Source organism: Thermobia domestica, chromosome 1, assembly GCF_964235325.1.
Source record: "Thermobia domestica chromosome 1, izTheDome1.hap1.1, whole genome shotgun sequence".
Taxonomy (NCBI): domain Eukaryota; kingdom Metazoa; phylum Arthropoda; class Insecta; order Zygentoma; family Lepismatidae; genus Thermobia; species Thermobia domestica.
In genome coordinates this window covers 213,971,141-213,985,843 of record NC_137454.1, presented here as the reverse complement: position 1 = coordinate 213,985,843, position 14,703 = coordinate 213,971,141, and the positions used below count along the sequence as shown (strand labels likewise).

The following is a 14,703-nucleotide window of genomic DNA, read 5'->3' as shown; positions in this document are numbered from 1 at the left end:
CATCATCATCTTCGCCCTTACCTCGGAGCATATAATCAGACGTTAAACCTGAAGAAATCACTGAAATTACATCATTTCAAAGAAAACATAACCTAAAAATAATCTCATATAAATAAGAAGGGCTAGAAAAACATTACTAAGTGTTTTTAGAATAAGGATATTGACGCCAACTGCTCTCTACAATAGCATTATATATCACATTACCTAGCAAATAATAACACAAACAATCATACATAAATTATAAAATTATTTTCTCTTCCCCTTTCTCATTCTATAAAAACATACTTACATGATATATTCACTTCCAGCAAAAATGAATCCCATCTCACTTGGAAGTTCGGAAGGTTTGTGAGATGATGATGGAAGATTGCTCTTTTCCATTATAAGTTCATAATAATGCAAATATTAGATTAAGCATTTTTTTAATACCACACAAATAAACGCTTGACATAGCACCCACTGGAGCAACCACACGCAACACAGAAGAGACTAGTCTATCGTTTAGTACATCTAATTTACCATGCAATTTCACTTAACACAATGTAATATATGCCCCTTCTTCATTGTTAGTTAAAAATGATTAAAGTATGAACCATTCGATTTCTTACCATTATGACCTGGATGTTTTAGTGAGGCAAGCGTAGAAATCTGTAACGAGGGAAAACGAAAAGATAACTCAAATGAAAAATAAACATAAATAAATTAATAACAAAATGTTATATGAATAAATAAATAACTAAATCAAAAATAAAGTAACACAAATTAATATTTTAAATAAATTAAATAAGCCAATTGAAAATTTTGAAACTAAAATACATTATATATTAATTTTTCTTTCTTTATCCAGTACTTTCTTCTGACTACTTTGTTTTCAAAGTACAATATACTCCAGATCCACACACGCATACAAATGAGTTTCAGTTTCTGATCGTGAAACTTCGGTAGACTTCCGAATTATGCGAATCCAATTTTGCAATCGGTAGTAGGAAATTTCCAGTTCTGTTTTACTCAAAGATGGAGTGAAAACGACATCTTTACTTGAGACGCTAAATCGATTCCAAAAAGAGATTTCTTGCTATGCATTACTGTTTCTGTTTTATAGCGATCAACGTTGAAACCGGAAATTGTTAACTTTTACCACCTCTAGTTCGGTAACGAATGAGATGGAACTTATTCTTGGAACGCAAAATCCATTTCTCGATATCTTGCACCATTTTTGTTCTATGACGATCAATGTTGAAACAACTGATGGTTCATTTCTACCACATCCAGTCTGAATATGGGATTACCGGATGAGATTAAACCTATTCTTGGAATGCAGAACCAATTCCAGAAAACTGCATTTCGATATTTCTTCCAGTTTTTGCTCTATCTGTCGATGGATAGACAGACGGACATAGTCGTTCTATAAGAATGATAGTTATGTATAGCACATAGTTTGGAAGTCTAAAAAACCGAAATCCCGGAATTCAAGAGAAGCAGTGTTTCTTTACTGGCGATATGAAGTACCAGCACATTTTACTGAAGTGTTTAAAAATTGGCTGATTAAGCCCATTTTTCTAGTTTTTTCTTTATTTTGTATTTATGATATGAATATTTCAACTTCATTTTATTTGAAGCCTAGAACAATAGGATATGTTATGCATTTAAAAGGTAATAGGATGAATAAATTGCAGCATCTGCTAATTTCTTCCACCTGTACAAATTTTGATGCCTGCCTTCGCAGCCAATCGGAATGTGCAGAATAGCATATTCTGGTGAGTATTGCCATCTTTTTCTCAGAAAAATCAGGAAGACAAACAATAACGACAGGTAATAACTATTATGGAGAACGAAGTAGAAATATTCAGTTATCTATGGCTGTGGGAGTACATTGCAAAAAGGAAAGAAAGGACCAAACTCAAAGGAAAATGAGCTTTCAACGAATTTAACAAAAAGCATAAAATGTTGCCCTCTTGGAGAAGGACGCAACCAAGATGGCGAACGTCAAAGACGGCCGATAGAGAATTTATCATGTCTCAAAGTGCGGCAACAGTCAAGCAATGTTATCAATTGCTAGAAGCATTTCAAATGGAATTTGAATATCATTTACAGCTATCTACAAAAATATATACAAAATATTATATAAAGATATAAATGAACAATGCAAATACATTGATACGTAACTTCAGATTCGTGTCCGTCATTCTTACTACCTGTACATGAAAAGATAATGTAGTTTTATGAAAGACTGAACGCATGCTATCACCGAAAACCGACCGTTGACCACCTGCACTAAACGCGAAAACTTTCTAAAAAGAAATAAGCTATAAGAGGTCTTATATTCCTTTAAAAAGAAAGAAAAAAAAAGTAAAGTTTATATAATCTGAACGTCTTGGGTTTCGTTCTGAAAAAGCGTTACAAATGAATAAAACGAATTCAAAATCATGGTATAAATATTAATAAATCTACCATAATACAAAAGTAGCGCTTAACGATATGTTTTTTTCAAAGGTAACACATACACTAATCAATGGAGCTCATGAAGCTGAACAAAACTATTTGGGATAGTGCAAATCCTCGTGCGTAGTTTTCGAGAAAAACTAAGTTTTTTTTTTATCTTGAAAAATGATGGTATATGATAACATTACATATGATAAAATTGATACTTAACAACATTATTATAGCTTTTCATTATAGCAAGCTGTACAGTACTAGTAGTAACAAGACAACAATATGTTGTTTTAATAAGATAGAGTCTAAAATACGATTAACTCCTCAACTTCAGTTTTTGTTTAACTAATATATAGTCCAACGATGAGAGAGATATCAGTTGGTATATCACATCAAGTTGAACAATACATTTGAGGGTGAATTTTTATACTCAGTTTGAGGAAATTGAGAGAAACGACTTGTAAGGCGCTTATCTGTATGTCGTTCGTTGCTAATGTTGACACTTTTTTATTCTGCTGGAACAAGCTGTTTATTTATTTATGTACTGCAAACATAAAATATATTATTAACTAGATATTGTATCTATTGTTTGTCTTTTAACAGTAACATATAGTAATACTCTTAACAGTAACTAAGAAACTCCTTACAGTTACGCATGCAGTTCTAGTACAATGATTAGTCATAACTCGTGTAATATGCTGGTACACAACATACATGTATTTATTACAGTACAATGAAAGCAGGTTAACATTGAAGATTGGACTGTCTGTAGCCACTTTCTTGCCCGTTCGATTCCATGTCGATATCACGTCTTCTCCCTAGAGGCAAAGAAGTCAGTCACTGCTGTTTCCACATCCTGCTCATTGGTGAAACATCGTTATTACAGGGAAGTGCTCCATGGACCGAAACAGGTAATAATCCGAAGAGGTAAAGTCAGAATTCTATGCCAAATATATATCACCAGTTCTATGCTAACAAGTTCCTGCATTTTTGTTGCGTTTTTCGAGCCGAATGTGGTTTTGTGTTATTCTGTTGTAGCAGAGCGCGCTTTTGTTTCACCAATACTGGATATTTCTAGCGTAGTACACAAGTGCACAAGATGATGATGGCAACCTGAACAGATTTATATAGACCCCCTATATTCATATATATAAATGAATCCTTTTGTAACAAATTCTCAAATACAAATGCACCATTCACTTTCCCTTCTGTTCAGTCTGTCAGCCCATTTACGTTATCTCGTATCTACCACTTCTCCAGAAGTTGAGACACTCTTATTCTCTCCCACGAGGAAGCCTCAGGCTCTGACAATATAGGCTCGATTTTTTTGACTTCCACAGCATCTATTATTTCTTTTCCGCTTTCGCTCATTCTTAACAGATGTTTCATGATGCCCTTCCGCACTATGAAAATTGTTCCTGAATATTTGGATGTAAAGTTTTCCAGCTCATGCATCGGTAGACGTGGTGCTATGGAGTTGCCACCATGTTCCCCTGATCTCACTTATATAGATTTTTTTTTAATCTTTGAGGCCATCTCAAGTCCACTGTGTATTCAGTGAAAAATTCGGGATATTGACCAGCTAAAGGAACGTATAACAAATGCGTATGCAAGTATATACCTGAAAGCATTTTGATCAATATTTTGAAGAAGTGGGGTAAAATAATTACTCTGACAATTCAACGGAATGAACAACATATCGAACACATCCTTTAATCGGGAGAAATTTGTGGTATGTGACTGACGTTGTGAAAACCAAAAAAGTAATAATTTCGTCATAATAAGTACAACACTGAGTTCCTGAGAAAATTTCAGATGAGAACAAGGTATCACAACATATGGTTTCCATTTACGAAAATGAAAGTGAATTCAAAACAGCGGATTTCAAGATGGCGGCCATCGACATCACATATCTCAAACGTTTTCCCCCTACGTTTACTACTAACCTACAGTATTACTTTTGTAACTGTTTTAAATTCCTGCTTTTTATTTGAGAGCCTCTACGTTCTGTTCGAACAGTGTAATGAATAAGAAACGTTATTTTTTTTTTAACACTTTCAATCGTACTGTAGTTTCGAAACGTCATTCGGGAGCGACACTGTCATTTAAAATGTAAAATACCAACCAAAAATGAATTTTGTATGCTCTTTTATTTGAGAAAGTAATTTTGAGTGCTTTGTGAATCAGAGCCCTGCAAACCCAGGCCCGAAGACGGCCCGGCCCGACCCGAATGGATCTGAATTCTGTGCCCGGCTCGACCCGGCCCAGCCCGGCCCGAATCTCGAGCCGGGCTCTAACCGGGCCGGGCACAAATCGGGCCGAGCCGGGCCGGCCCGAACACTGTGAAAGACGGATCGGAAACTAATGTTGGCAGCCTGTGTTAATCGTAATGTGTTTGGCATGGGCGGCGATTAGGGAGGCAAAGGGGGGCAGTTGCCCCCGCACTTTTTTTAAGTAACCAATTAATGTATATAGTTTCATTTGGAAATGTAACGATTTTGTATGTGTTACTGATTAATAGGAAAAAATGCTGCCATATAATATTTGCTGTTGCGTGAATACGTATTGGTTGTCTTCCCGTGGAGTAAAGAAAGCTACAGTAATTGCGTTTTAATCGCCACAGAAAATAACCCCGAAAAATAACCTATTGGGGTACAATTTCAGCATACTTTCATTTCTTCTTACAAGGGCTCGATATGTTAGTGAGCCACTTTGAAGCTAATCGAAAGAACATTATGCAAAAAAGTAGGGCCTATTTCACAAGTTATTCTTTAATTGCACAAAAAAATTGACAGTTCCTAAAATGTCTTTTCTTCTTTCTAAAGTAAGGAATATCGATTAAAAAGAGCGTGATAAGAAACAACTTCTACCTTTTCCATTGTTTTGTAGTGTAATATACGAGTGAAGTGTTGTGTTTAAGGATGTACGAGTGTATATACAATAAAATTTAGTAAATTGAACATAATTCTAGATTTTAAGTTTATTTTGTATAACTGAAGTGTGGATTGTAAGTATTGTTGTGTTTTGATGTGTTCCAAGAAAGTGAAATCTGCACCTAATGGCAACGAACATATTTCAAGAAGTTGCAAAAGCAAATATTTCTTTAAATGTCGTAGCATATGCTTGTAGTATTTACTGTCTTTCATTTTCTAAGGGTAATAACATACATTTAATAGCATGTGTGGAATTAAATATTAAGTTTTTCATTAATCCTCAGTTTCAATATAACTTTTGCAAAACAAGCATCATTATTCATTACTATGATTAATATTATCCTTTCTATTTATTTGTTTCGCAAATTTATTAAATAATCTGATCACACAACTTTCCAGACAGAATTTTAAGATGTTCATGAGCAAGGAATCAAATCTCTTCTTACACTTTCGTTGTTTAAGAGTACAAAGGGCTAGTATCTACTTGCGTTGTTCTTCTCAATTTACTTAATAAACTATTATATACGATATACGGTATTTTAACTGAAAATATAGTATCCTATTAGTTATACAACCTTTCGTCAAACAAAATGTTAGAAACAACCAGGAAAACTAACATTTATATACAAATATTCAGATCATGTCTTGCCCCCTCACTTTTAACGTCCAACCGCCGCCACTGGTGTTTGGGAAATTAACTCTTTATTCAAGACTGTAAAGTACTGTACTTCTACTACTCTTATTACTACTACTACTGCTACTGCTATTATTATTATTATTATTATTATTATTACTTCTACTACTACAATTGCTACGAGCGTCAGAGTTGACATGTCTGGTGGTACATACTTCACAATCTAAGTACAGAAAAAATCGAAGAAATACTAGTTATTATGGCCAGTCTGCGTAGTCTGGCCAGTAGAATGCATTCACATCTGGTGCCAGAGGTCGTCGGATCGATCCCTCCTCGTGTTATGTGAGCTTTGTTGTGGACAAAAATCGTGAGCGTGGGAGTTTTTGGATTAGACCGTTTTCGTCCACTGTCTTCATTCCACCAATTCATCCATCATCATTCATACGTCTTGAACCGTAATTGCCTAAAGAACATATGAGAAAGTCAAGTCCTTGACCTACTAATTAGAATTTGTTCCGCTACATTAGACCACGGAGGCCGAAACCATGAACTGGCGTGTTCATAAGATTAGCGCAATTTGTAGTAATGTTCAATTAGCACGGCAGATTCCAAATCATATTACATGTTCCTGTATTCTTTATAATTCGATGCTACAATAATAATAACAAAAAACAATGATCAAATAAATCACCCAGACCCCAGGATCGATGAAGTGTTCCTGGAACGGTGCGTAACAAGTAAATAACAGAGCTATATGACGGAATGCGAGGCAGTAAATCAAAACAAAATCCACACATATCATTGTTGATCAAAAAATACCTCAAAAGTCCCCTGAATGAAAAATGTGTAGATATCAGCTATCAAAAATGCCTCTTAACATCACATATAATAGAAGGGATAGTTGATATTAAGAAAATGAAAATATAAGGTTTCCTAAGAAACCAATAGTGCAAAATGAACATCGCTTTACTGTATGTCCTTGTACGCATCGAATAGCACGGAAACAGATTCAACAGTTTCAGGCTTTAGAGCATTTCTCCGTTCCTGAGTACTAAAATCTCTTTCAGTAGACGCACTAGAAGCAGGAATGACGAGATACTGACGCGTTAATTTACACAATTTTGGTAATGTTTGTTCTTGTTGCTTCCACCACTGCAGTATATCTAGTTCTCTTACACATGATGACATGTTGAGGTAGATGTCTACTTCATCATCAAATTCACCAGAGACTGAATGTCTATCTTCCCAATCCATTAGTTTATTCTTCTTGGTAGGTGGTTCCAAGTTATGCCAACTAGCCTAAAGGAGACGATGGTGAGAAATAAATGAAATAGTGGAGTAAATAAAGTGGAAGGAAACAGGAGAACGCCGCGAACCCCCCACACGGTGTTTGTCCACCACAAAGTTCACTTGGCGAGAGTTCGGATCAAACCAGGGACCCCATACACCAGAGGTGAACGCTCAACCGCTGAGCCACCGTTCCAGGAACACCTAATCGACCCTGGCGATTTGGTGATTTATTTGATCATTATATTTTGTTATATTTGTAGCATCATACTATAAACAATACATGAACATGTAACACCATTCGATATTTGCCTTGCTAATTGAACATTACTACAAATTGCACTGATCTTATCACGCCAGTTTATGGTTTTGCCCTCCGTGGTCCAATGGTAGCGTACCAAATTCTACTTACTAGGTCAAGTACTTGACTTTACCATACGTTCTTTAGGTAATTACGGCTCAGGCTGAATGGATGATGATGGGATGAATTGGTGGAAAGAAAACAGTGGGAGGAAGCGGGACCACCCCAGAAACTCCCATGCACACGATGTTTGTCCACAACAAAGCTCATATAGCATGAGCAGGGATTGATCCGACGACCTCTAGCACCAGATGTGAGTGTTTTTTCTATTGAGCCACTATTCTCCCTCGTAGATCAAGCATCGGTTCACATTCTACGCAGACCGGCCATAATAACTAGCATTTCTCAATTTTATTCTGTACTTAGAAGGTAAATTCGGTACCATCAGACATGTCAACTCTGACGCAAAGTCGTAGCACTTGTAGTAGTATTAGCAGTGGTCGTAGTAGTAATAGTAGTAGTAGAAGTAGTAATAATAATAGTATTACCAGTACATCACAGTCTTGAATAAAGAGTCAGTCTCCCAAACACATTACGATTAACATAGGCTGACAGTAAGACCGTACAAACACGGCAAAAATAGAGGTAGTGGAGGACATTAAAATAACAAATAGGCTGACAACATTAGTTTCCGAACCGTCTTTCAGACTATCGGGCCGATATGTGTTCGGCCCGGTTCGGCCCGAAATGTGCCCGGCCCGGTTAGGGCCCGGTCCAGTTTGATATTACTTGAAACGGGCCGAATCGGGCGCGCCCGGCCCGTGCAGGGCTCTGTTGTGAATTATCTAGTACCAAACGTGATCCAAGAATGCCTTTCAGTCATTGTAGAAAGAGAACTAAAGAAGGGGTAAGCATTATTATTTTGCACGAAATAAAGTTATTGTTGCAATGATTATTCACAGACGTTCTGTACGGAAACCGGCATCGTCTAGTAGATTGGTACTTTTTTTCTTTTATTTCTGAAAGTTTGAACTTAGGTAGATGTGATATTTTAAAAATAACCCTTATTTTCTCCAGGATACAGGACTTTGTCAATTTAAATACCACTAGGATCGAAAGTGTTAATTTAACTCAAAGGCCCAAAAGGCTGGTGTGACTGGAAAAGTTTCACCACTGGAAACTGAAAACCACTTTTTCCAATACTGTTTCCATTTTCCGTATCTTCACTTACAACACAATTGACCTATTGTGTCGGACTTTTGATACACCCTGTATACCGAGACGAGCATTATTTCCTCTACTTTCTAAACAATGCTTTCGTGCAAAATCAAACTATGATACTATGAAGAAAATTAGATCCAAGACTAATCCAATATATATCCAGTATGGCGCTCAATACGTTGTACAAAAGCAAAGGAGTGATTCCTGAGAGTAAAACACAACAAAAAGTTCCTATAAACATAGGGTGAAAACCCCATCGTTTACGTGTTACGAGAGTCACTACGAAAGTTTTGAGATAAGCATTGTTGTGGCACAGTATTTGAATTCCAACAATTGCGTTCGGTAGTGCTATCCAGAGCGAAGAAGCGAAGCAAGTTTCAACTCGCCTCGCTTATCGGCGTGGCCGAATCGCCTTCACTTGTTTGTTGATGTGAGCAGTATTCGGCTGTCTAGAATGGAGCTCGAAACGGAACATTTTCGGACAATGATCCTTTACGATTTCAAAAGTGGTTTGAACGAGACACAGAGCCTTGACCGTTTGCAGGGGGCATTTGGGGACCTTGCTCCTTCCCGTGCTACAATTTTTCGGTGATTTGGTGAATTCAGAAGAGACCGGACATCGCTTAAAGGTGAAGAGAGAACTGGACGTCCGGCAACAGCTGTGTCATAGGAAAACATTGCCGCTGTTGAACAAATGATTCGAGAAAATCCTCGAACAACTTTCAAGGACATTGAATCTAAAGTGAACATTGGATCGACAGCAGTAACAAAAATTCATGATCATCTTCTGCTCAGGAAGGTTTCATCTCGTTGGGTGCCTCGCATGCGTGTGGAATGGTGTAAAGAAATGCTTGCAAGATTTGATGGAGGCAATTCTCGACGCGTCTCTGACATTGTTACTGGTGATGAGACTTGGATCTATCAATTTGACCCTGAAAATAAACCCAGTCTACAGTTTGGATCTTTCCAGACGAAAATCCACCCACGAAAGTGAAGCGACCGCGAAGTGTGGGGAAGAAGATGGTCGCAACTTTCTTCTCCAAATCTGGCTATGTTGCAATTGTTCCACTTGAACAACAAAGGACTGTTACTGCTCAGTGGTACACCACTGTTTGCCTAACAAGTGTTCCAGAAGCTTCGGGAACGGCGTCCAAGAACTGGATGCGTGGGATCCTGCTTCATCATGACAACGCGTCCGCACACACGTCAATCACAATTCAGTTTTTTAGAATCTACGGAGGTCAAACTTATGACTCATCCGCCGTATAGCCCTGGCCTGGCCCCGTCTGATTTTTTTCTGTTCCCCAGGATCAAAGATCGCATGCGTGGGAAGAGATTTTGCAGCCCTGAAGAAGCTGCAGTGGCTTACGAGAATGAACTTTCAACACTTGAAGAAAAAGGGGACTGCCAACACTGCTTCCAAAAGTAGTTTTTGAGGATGCAAAAGTGTGTACAGTGTAATGGTGAACACTTTGAGAAAATGTAAGTGTTAAATTGATTTTAAGTATGTAAGTTATTTCACACCTCAAAACTTTCGTAGTGACCCTCGTATAGGCTGCCGAAAACATGAAAAAATGAATTTTAAAGGTCCATAGCTTCAAAACTATGGGACCTACTGTAGTCGGTTTAAGACTTCACTTAGGAACTAGTATGTGCTCTATCAAAAATACATGCAACTCTATCCATCACGACTCTGGAACTCACTAAAGAAATAATAAACACTTCTGACCAGAGTATATACACTTGTTTATTAAAAACTAAATTCCAGTGTAACAGTTTCAACAACGTAACGTTGTCTTCATCAGACACTAACATCAGAGTTAGTGTCTGATGAAGACAACGTTACGTTGTTGAAACTGTTACACTGGAATTTAGTTTTTAATAAACAAGTGTATATACTCTGGTCAGAAGTGTTTATTATTTCAAAAATACATGTTTTAGAATCTTAAGGTACTCACGCAATAATTTTTATATCATAGGCACGTAGTCAAATTCCTCTATAAAAATTGTGAAAGCACCTCTGGATTCTGAAACACGCATTTTTGGATAGGCCACATTTATTGGGTTTCCGACCTATATTTATTGGAACTTTATTGTTTGTTTTACTCTCAGGAATCACTCCCCTGCTTTTGTACAACGAATTTAGCGCCATACTATATATATATAGGGCGTTTCAAAACAACACAGACAACGTTTGGGAGGTGATTCTTGACACCAAGATAAAGAAAAAAACTATAGACCAACTTGGGTGCACAAATGCTTTCTTTCGGAGTTATAACCTGCCGAAAACATGGAAAAAATGATCTTCAAAGGTTCATAGCTTCAAAACTGTGGGACCTACCGTAGTCGGATCAAGACTTTACATAGGAACTAGTATGTGCCCTATCCAAATATCCATTCTTCGGTACTTCCGCAATAATTTTTATAGAGTTAGTTGATGAGTACTTCAAATTTTAGGGTCTATGCCTGTAGCGAAACTCCCTCTATAAAAATTGTTGCGTGAGAACCTTAGGATTCTGAAACATGTATTTTTGAATAGTGTGCATATTAGTTCCTAAATGGTCTTGAAAATGAAAAAATGAAATCTTTGAGTTTTACGTCCCACGGTTATGCCGGTTAGGCTAAAGGAGACGGTGATGATGAGTAATGAATGAAATGGTGGAATGAAGAAAGTGGGAGAACCCCGAGAAAACCCACGCACACGGCGTTTGTCCATCACAAAGTTCACTTGACGGGGGCTGGAATCGAACCCAGGACCCCAAACACCAGACTACCACTGAGCCACCGCGGCCCCTAAGTGAAGTCTTGACCCGACTACGGTAAGTCCCATAGTTTTGGAGCTATTTAGCTTTAAAATTCATATTTTCATGGTTTCGGCAGCCTATAACTCCGAAAGGAAGCATTTATGCACCCAAGTTGGTCTATACTTTTTGTCTTATCGTGGCGTCAGGAATCATCTCCCAAACGTCGGTGTTGTTTTGAAACACCCTGTATATATATATTAAAAATTGGAAATTTCAACATAACCTACCGATATCACAATCTTCATATACTCAACTGTAACCTAAACGAAAATAGAGTAGCCGTAAGTTACATATAAAAATGCAATAATGCTAAATATAGACAGCATTATATGCCATGCCATCTTTAATCGCACATGCGAAAATGGACACACGAATTCCATCAACTTATATGCGCCATTAATCAAAACAAATGGGGGGCCTCGAGAGTAACAGGAAACGCATAATGGGAAACATTGAGGTGGTTATTTTTGGTGCTGTGGTCATATATTCGTTATATCCATAACTAAATTGAAATATGGAGCATTGAAGCTGCATTTCCTTTCTTTTTCGTTGTAGATAAAAACCTTCAACAGTAAAATAACATTGAAAAAAAAAACTATGATTTTCCTTATTTCTCCAAGTTGTGTTTATGAATTTTTTAACAGTCCAAAGTACTGAATTAACTACATATCAACATCTTTTCAGGTTAAGTATGAGCACTAGAAGAGTACAGAAAAGGTTTAACAGCCTGTTCTTAATAATAAACTAATGATTACAAATATGGTGAACAACTTTTAATTGTATTTTGTCAAATACTTCCATTAATTATCAGATCGTTAATCAAAATGTGAAATTTTCCTTATCTTTTCAATTAAATAATAATAATAAAAAAAACTATTTGGTTAACTGTTTAAAGCAGTGATGGCCAATTATCAATATTGAGTACTTTTGCTAAAGTGTTTGAATCTATTCTTTATAAACGGATTGAAAATCACATAAAACTATCAATTTCAGAATACCAGCATGGTTTCGTCCAGGGTAGATCGACAGTCACAAATCTCAGTATTCTTAACAATTTTGTAGCAAGAATCCTAGATCAAGGTGGTCAAGTAGATATTATCTACACCGATTTTGCGAAAGCATTTGATAGAGTAAATCACAAGATACTAATAGAGAAACTTCGTCAATTTAACTTCTCCGCAGAGTTAATTGAGCTGTTCGAGTCGTATTTGAGAGACCGAAGGCAGTTCGTTGTGTATAAGGGATACAAGTCAAACGAATACTTGCAACTATCTGGTGTTCCACAAGGGTCAAATTTGGGTCCACTACTATTTGTAATATTTATAAATGATCTTCCTAGATGTATAGCGTATTCCCACAAATTGTTGTATGCAGACGATCTCAAACTTTTTAGATGTATAAATTCCATAAATGACTGTAATCAACTTCAACAAGACATAAATTCAGTGGTGCAATGGTGTCAAAGTGATTTATTGAATGTAAATATTAGTAAATGTAAAATCATGAGTATTACAAAACGTAAAAAACCAGTGCAATTTAAATATTCAATTAATGAGACTCAACTACCCGTTGTAAGTACTGTCAATGATTTAGGAGTCATGTATGATACGAAATTTACATTTGAACCTCATATTGATAACATAATAAATGAAGCGAACAGAAATCTTGGGTTTATTCTAAGAATTAGTAGGGAGTTTCGTAAACCTGCCACACTTCATAAATTGTATCAAACTTACGTTCGATCCAAACTCGAATACGCGACGCTTGTATGGAACCCAGATACAAAAATTAACTCACTAAAAATAGAAAAAATCCAGTCCAAATTTCTTAGATATCTTGTATATAAGGAAACAAACATTTTCCCCAAAACTGAAAACACTAATTCATTAAATAGGAATTTTGAAACTCTAACCCTCAAACAAAGAAGAACGTTATCTGACATAATATTTTTGTACAAGGTACTTAATAATAAGCTAGACTGCAACGAATTGCTTTCGAGCTTTCAAATAAACGTTCCATGTAGAAAAACACGTCCAGAAAACTATAACTTCTTTTATTGTGCAAAAGCAAGGACTAATATTCTAAATAAGTCGCCAACATGGAGGATTAGTGCAACCTACAACAGACTCTTAAAAATGACAAATAATATAGATATTTACGCTGATTGCCTCACAAGGTTTAAAAGGGAAATTGTAAATATATTATTTCATGAAAGATGAACACTGTAATTGGGTATAATACCTGTTGTGTTCTATTTCAATAAATAAATAAATAAATAAATAACTAGTCTGAGAATAGTGTTCTCTACGAGACGATCTTTCCATGTCGAAAACGAGACCAGAAACACGAAATTGCTCGATTCTCGTGAGCAACATTAGTTCACCTAAGTCTTAGAGCTGAAAAACTGTTTCAGTGTTACACAATTCATAGTATAAAAACTATAAATTGATAAAACGATTATACGAACACAATGTACATTTATTAACGTTTCAAGATACGCAAATCATTACTCAATATAATACACTCTAATAATTAATGTGATTTCAATCTTGTTATATCATAACCTCCGAGGACCTGACGTGACGAGGAAGGATTGTGGTAATCTTTAGATGAAATTCAGAGAAAAATCAGGGCATAAATTTACAAAACGAGACGAGAAAAAACTTATTTTCCTTTCGGGCTCGTCTCGTGGGCAAGGCCGGGTTTATGTTGTACGGGACCATATTATATATATATATATATATATATATATATATATATATATATATATATATATATATATATATATATATATATATATATATATATATATATATATATTGGAAATTTAGGGACTGTAAGGAAATTTGGGGGAGTGTTGAGTGTGTAGGGGTGTGCAAAATACTCCCTGGACATATCTATTTTTACAACAGAAGTTGTAAACGTACAATAACCACTTGACCAGGGGTTCCGCGAGCAGAATGGCATGTATTAGGAGCAAAATTCACTAATAGCTACCACAACACGCTTGTTTGCTCTGAGGACTAATATGCTGTTAAAACGGCACTGGAAAATAGATTACACGGCACTAGCGCTGAGCCCGACTGGTAT

At 36.3% G+C, this 14,703-nt stretch overlaps 1 protein-coding gene across 3 annotated transcripts in view; it reads right to left on the bottom strand.

Moving 5' to 3' along the window:
* The window catches only part of LOC145693608 (phosphatidylcholine:ceramide cholinephosphotransferase 2-like), a 391,824-nt gene that overhangs the window by 262,374 nt on the left and 114,747 nt on the right, over positions 1–14,703 (bottom strand). The window contains exon 4 of one of the 3 annotated variants that reach the window (XM_081769788.1): positions 609–648. The exons of 1 other annotated variant lie outside the window; for it this stretch is intronic. Coding sequence is in view for 1 of the 2 variants with exons in the window: in XM_081769762.1 (XP_081625888.1) it covers positions 290–381 (92 nt within the window). In the remaining variant the exon portion in view is untranslated. Of the gene's footprint in view, positions 1–289; positions 514–608; positions 649–14,703 lie in introns of those variants that run through there. One more of the 3 variants, XM_081769762.1, reaches the window with a different exon arrangement.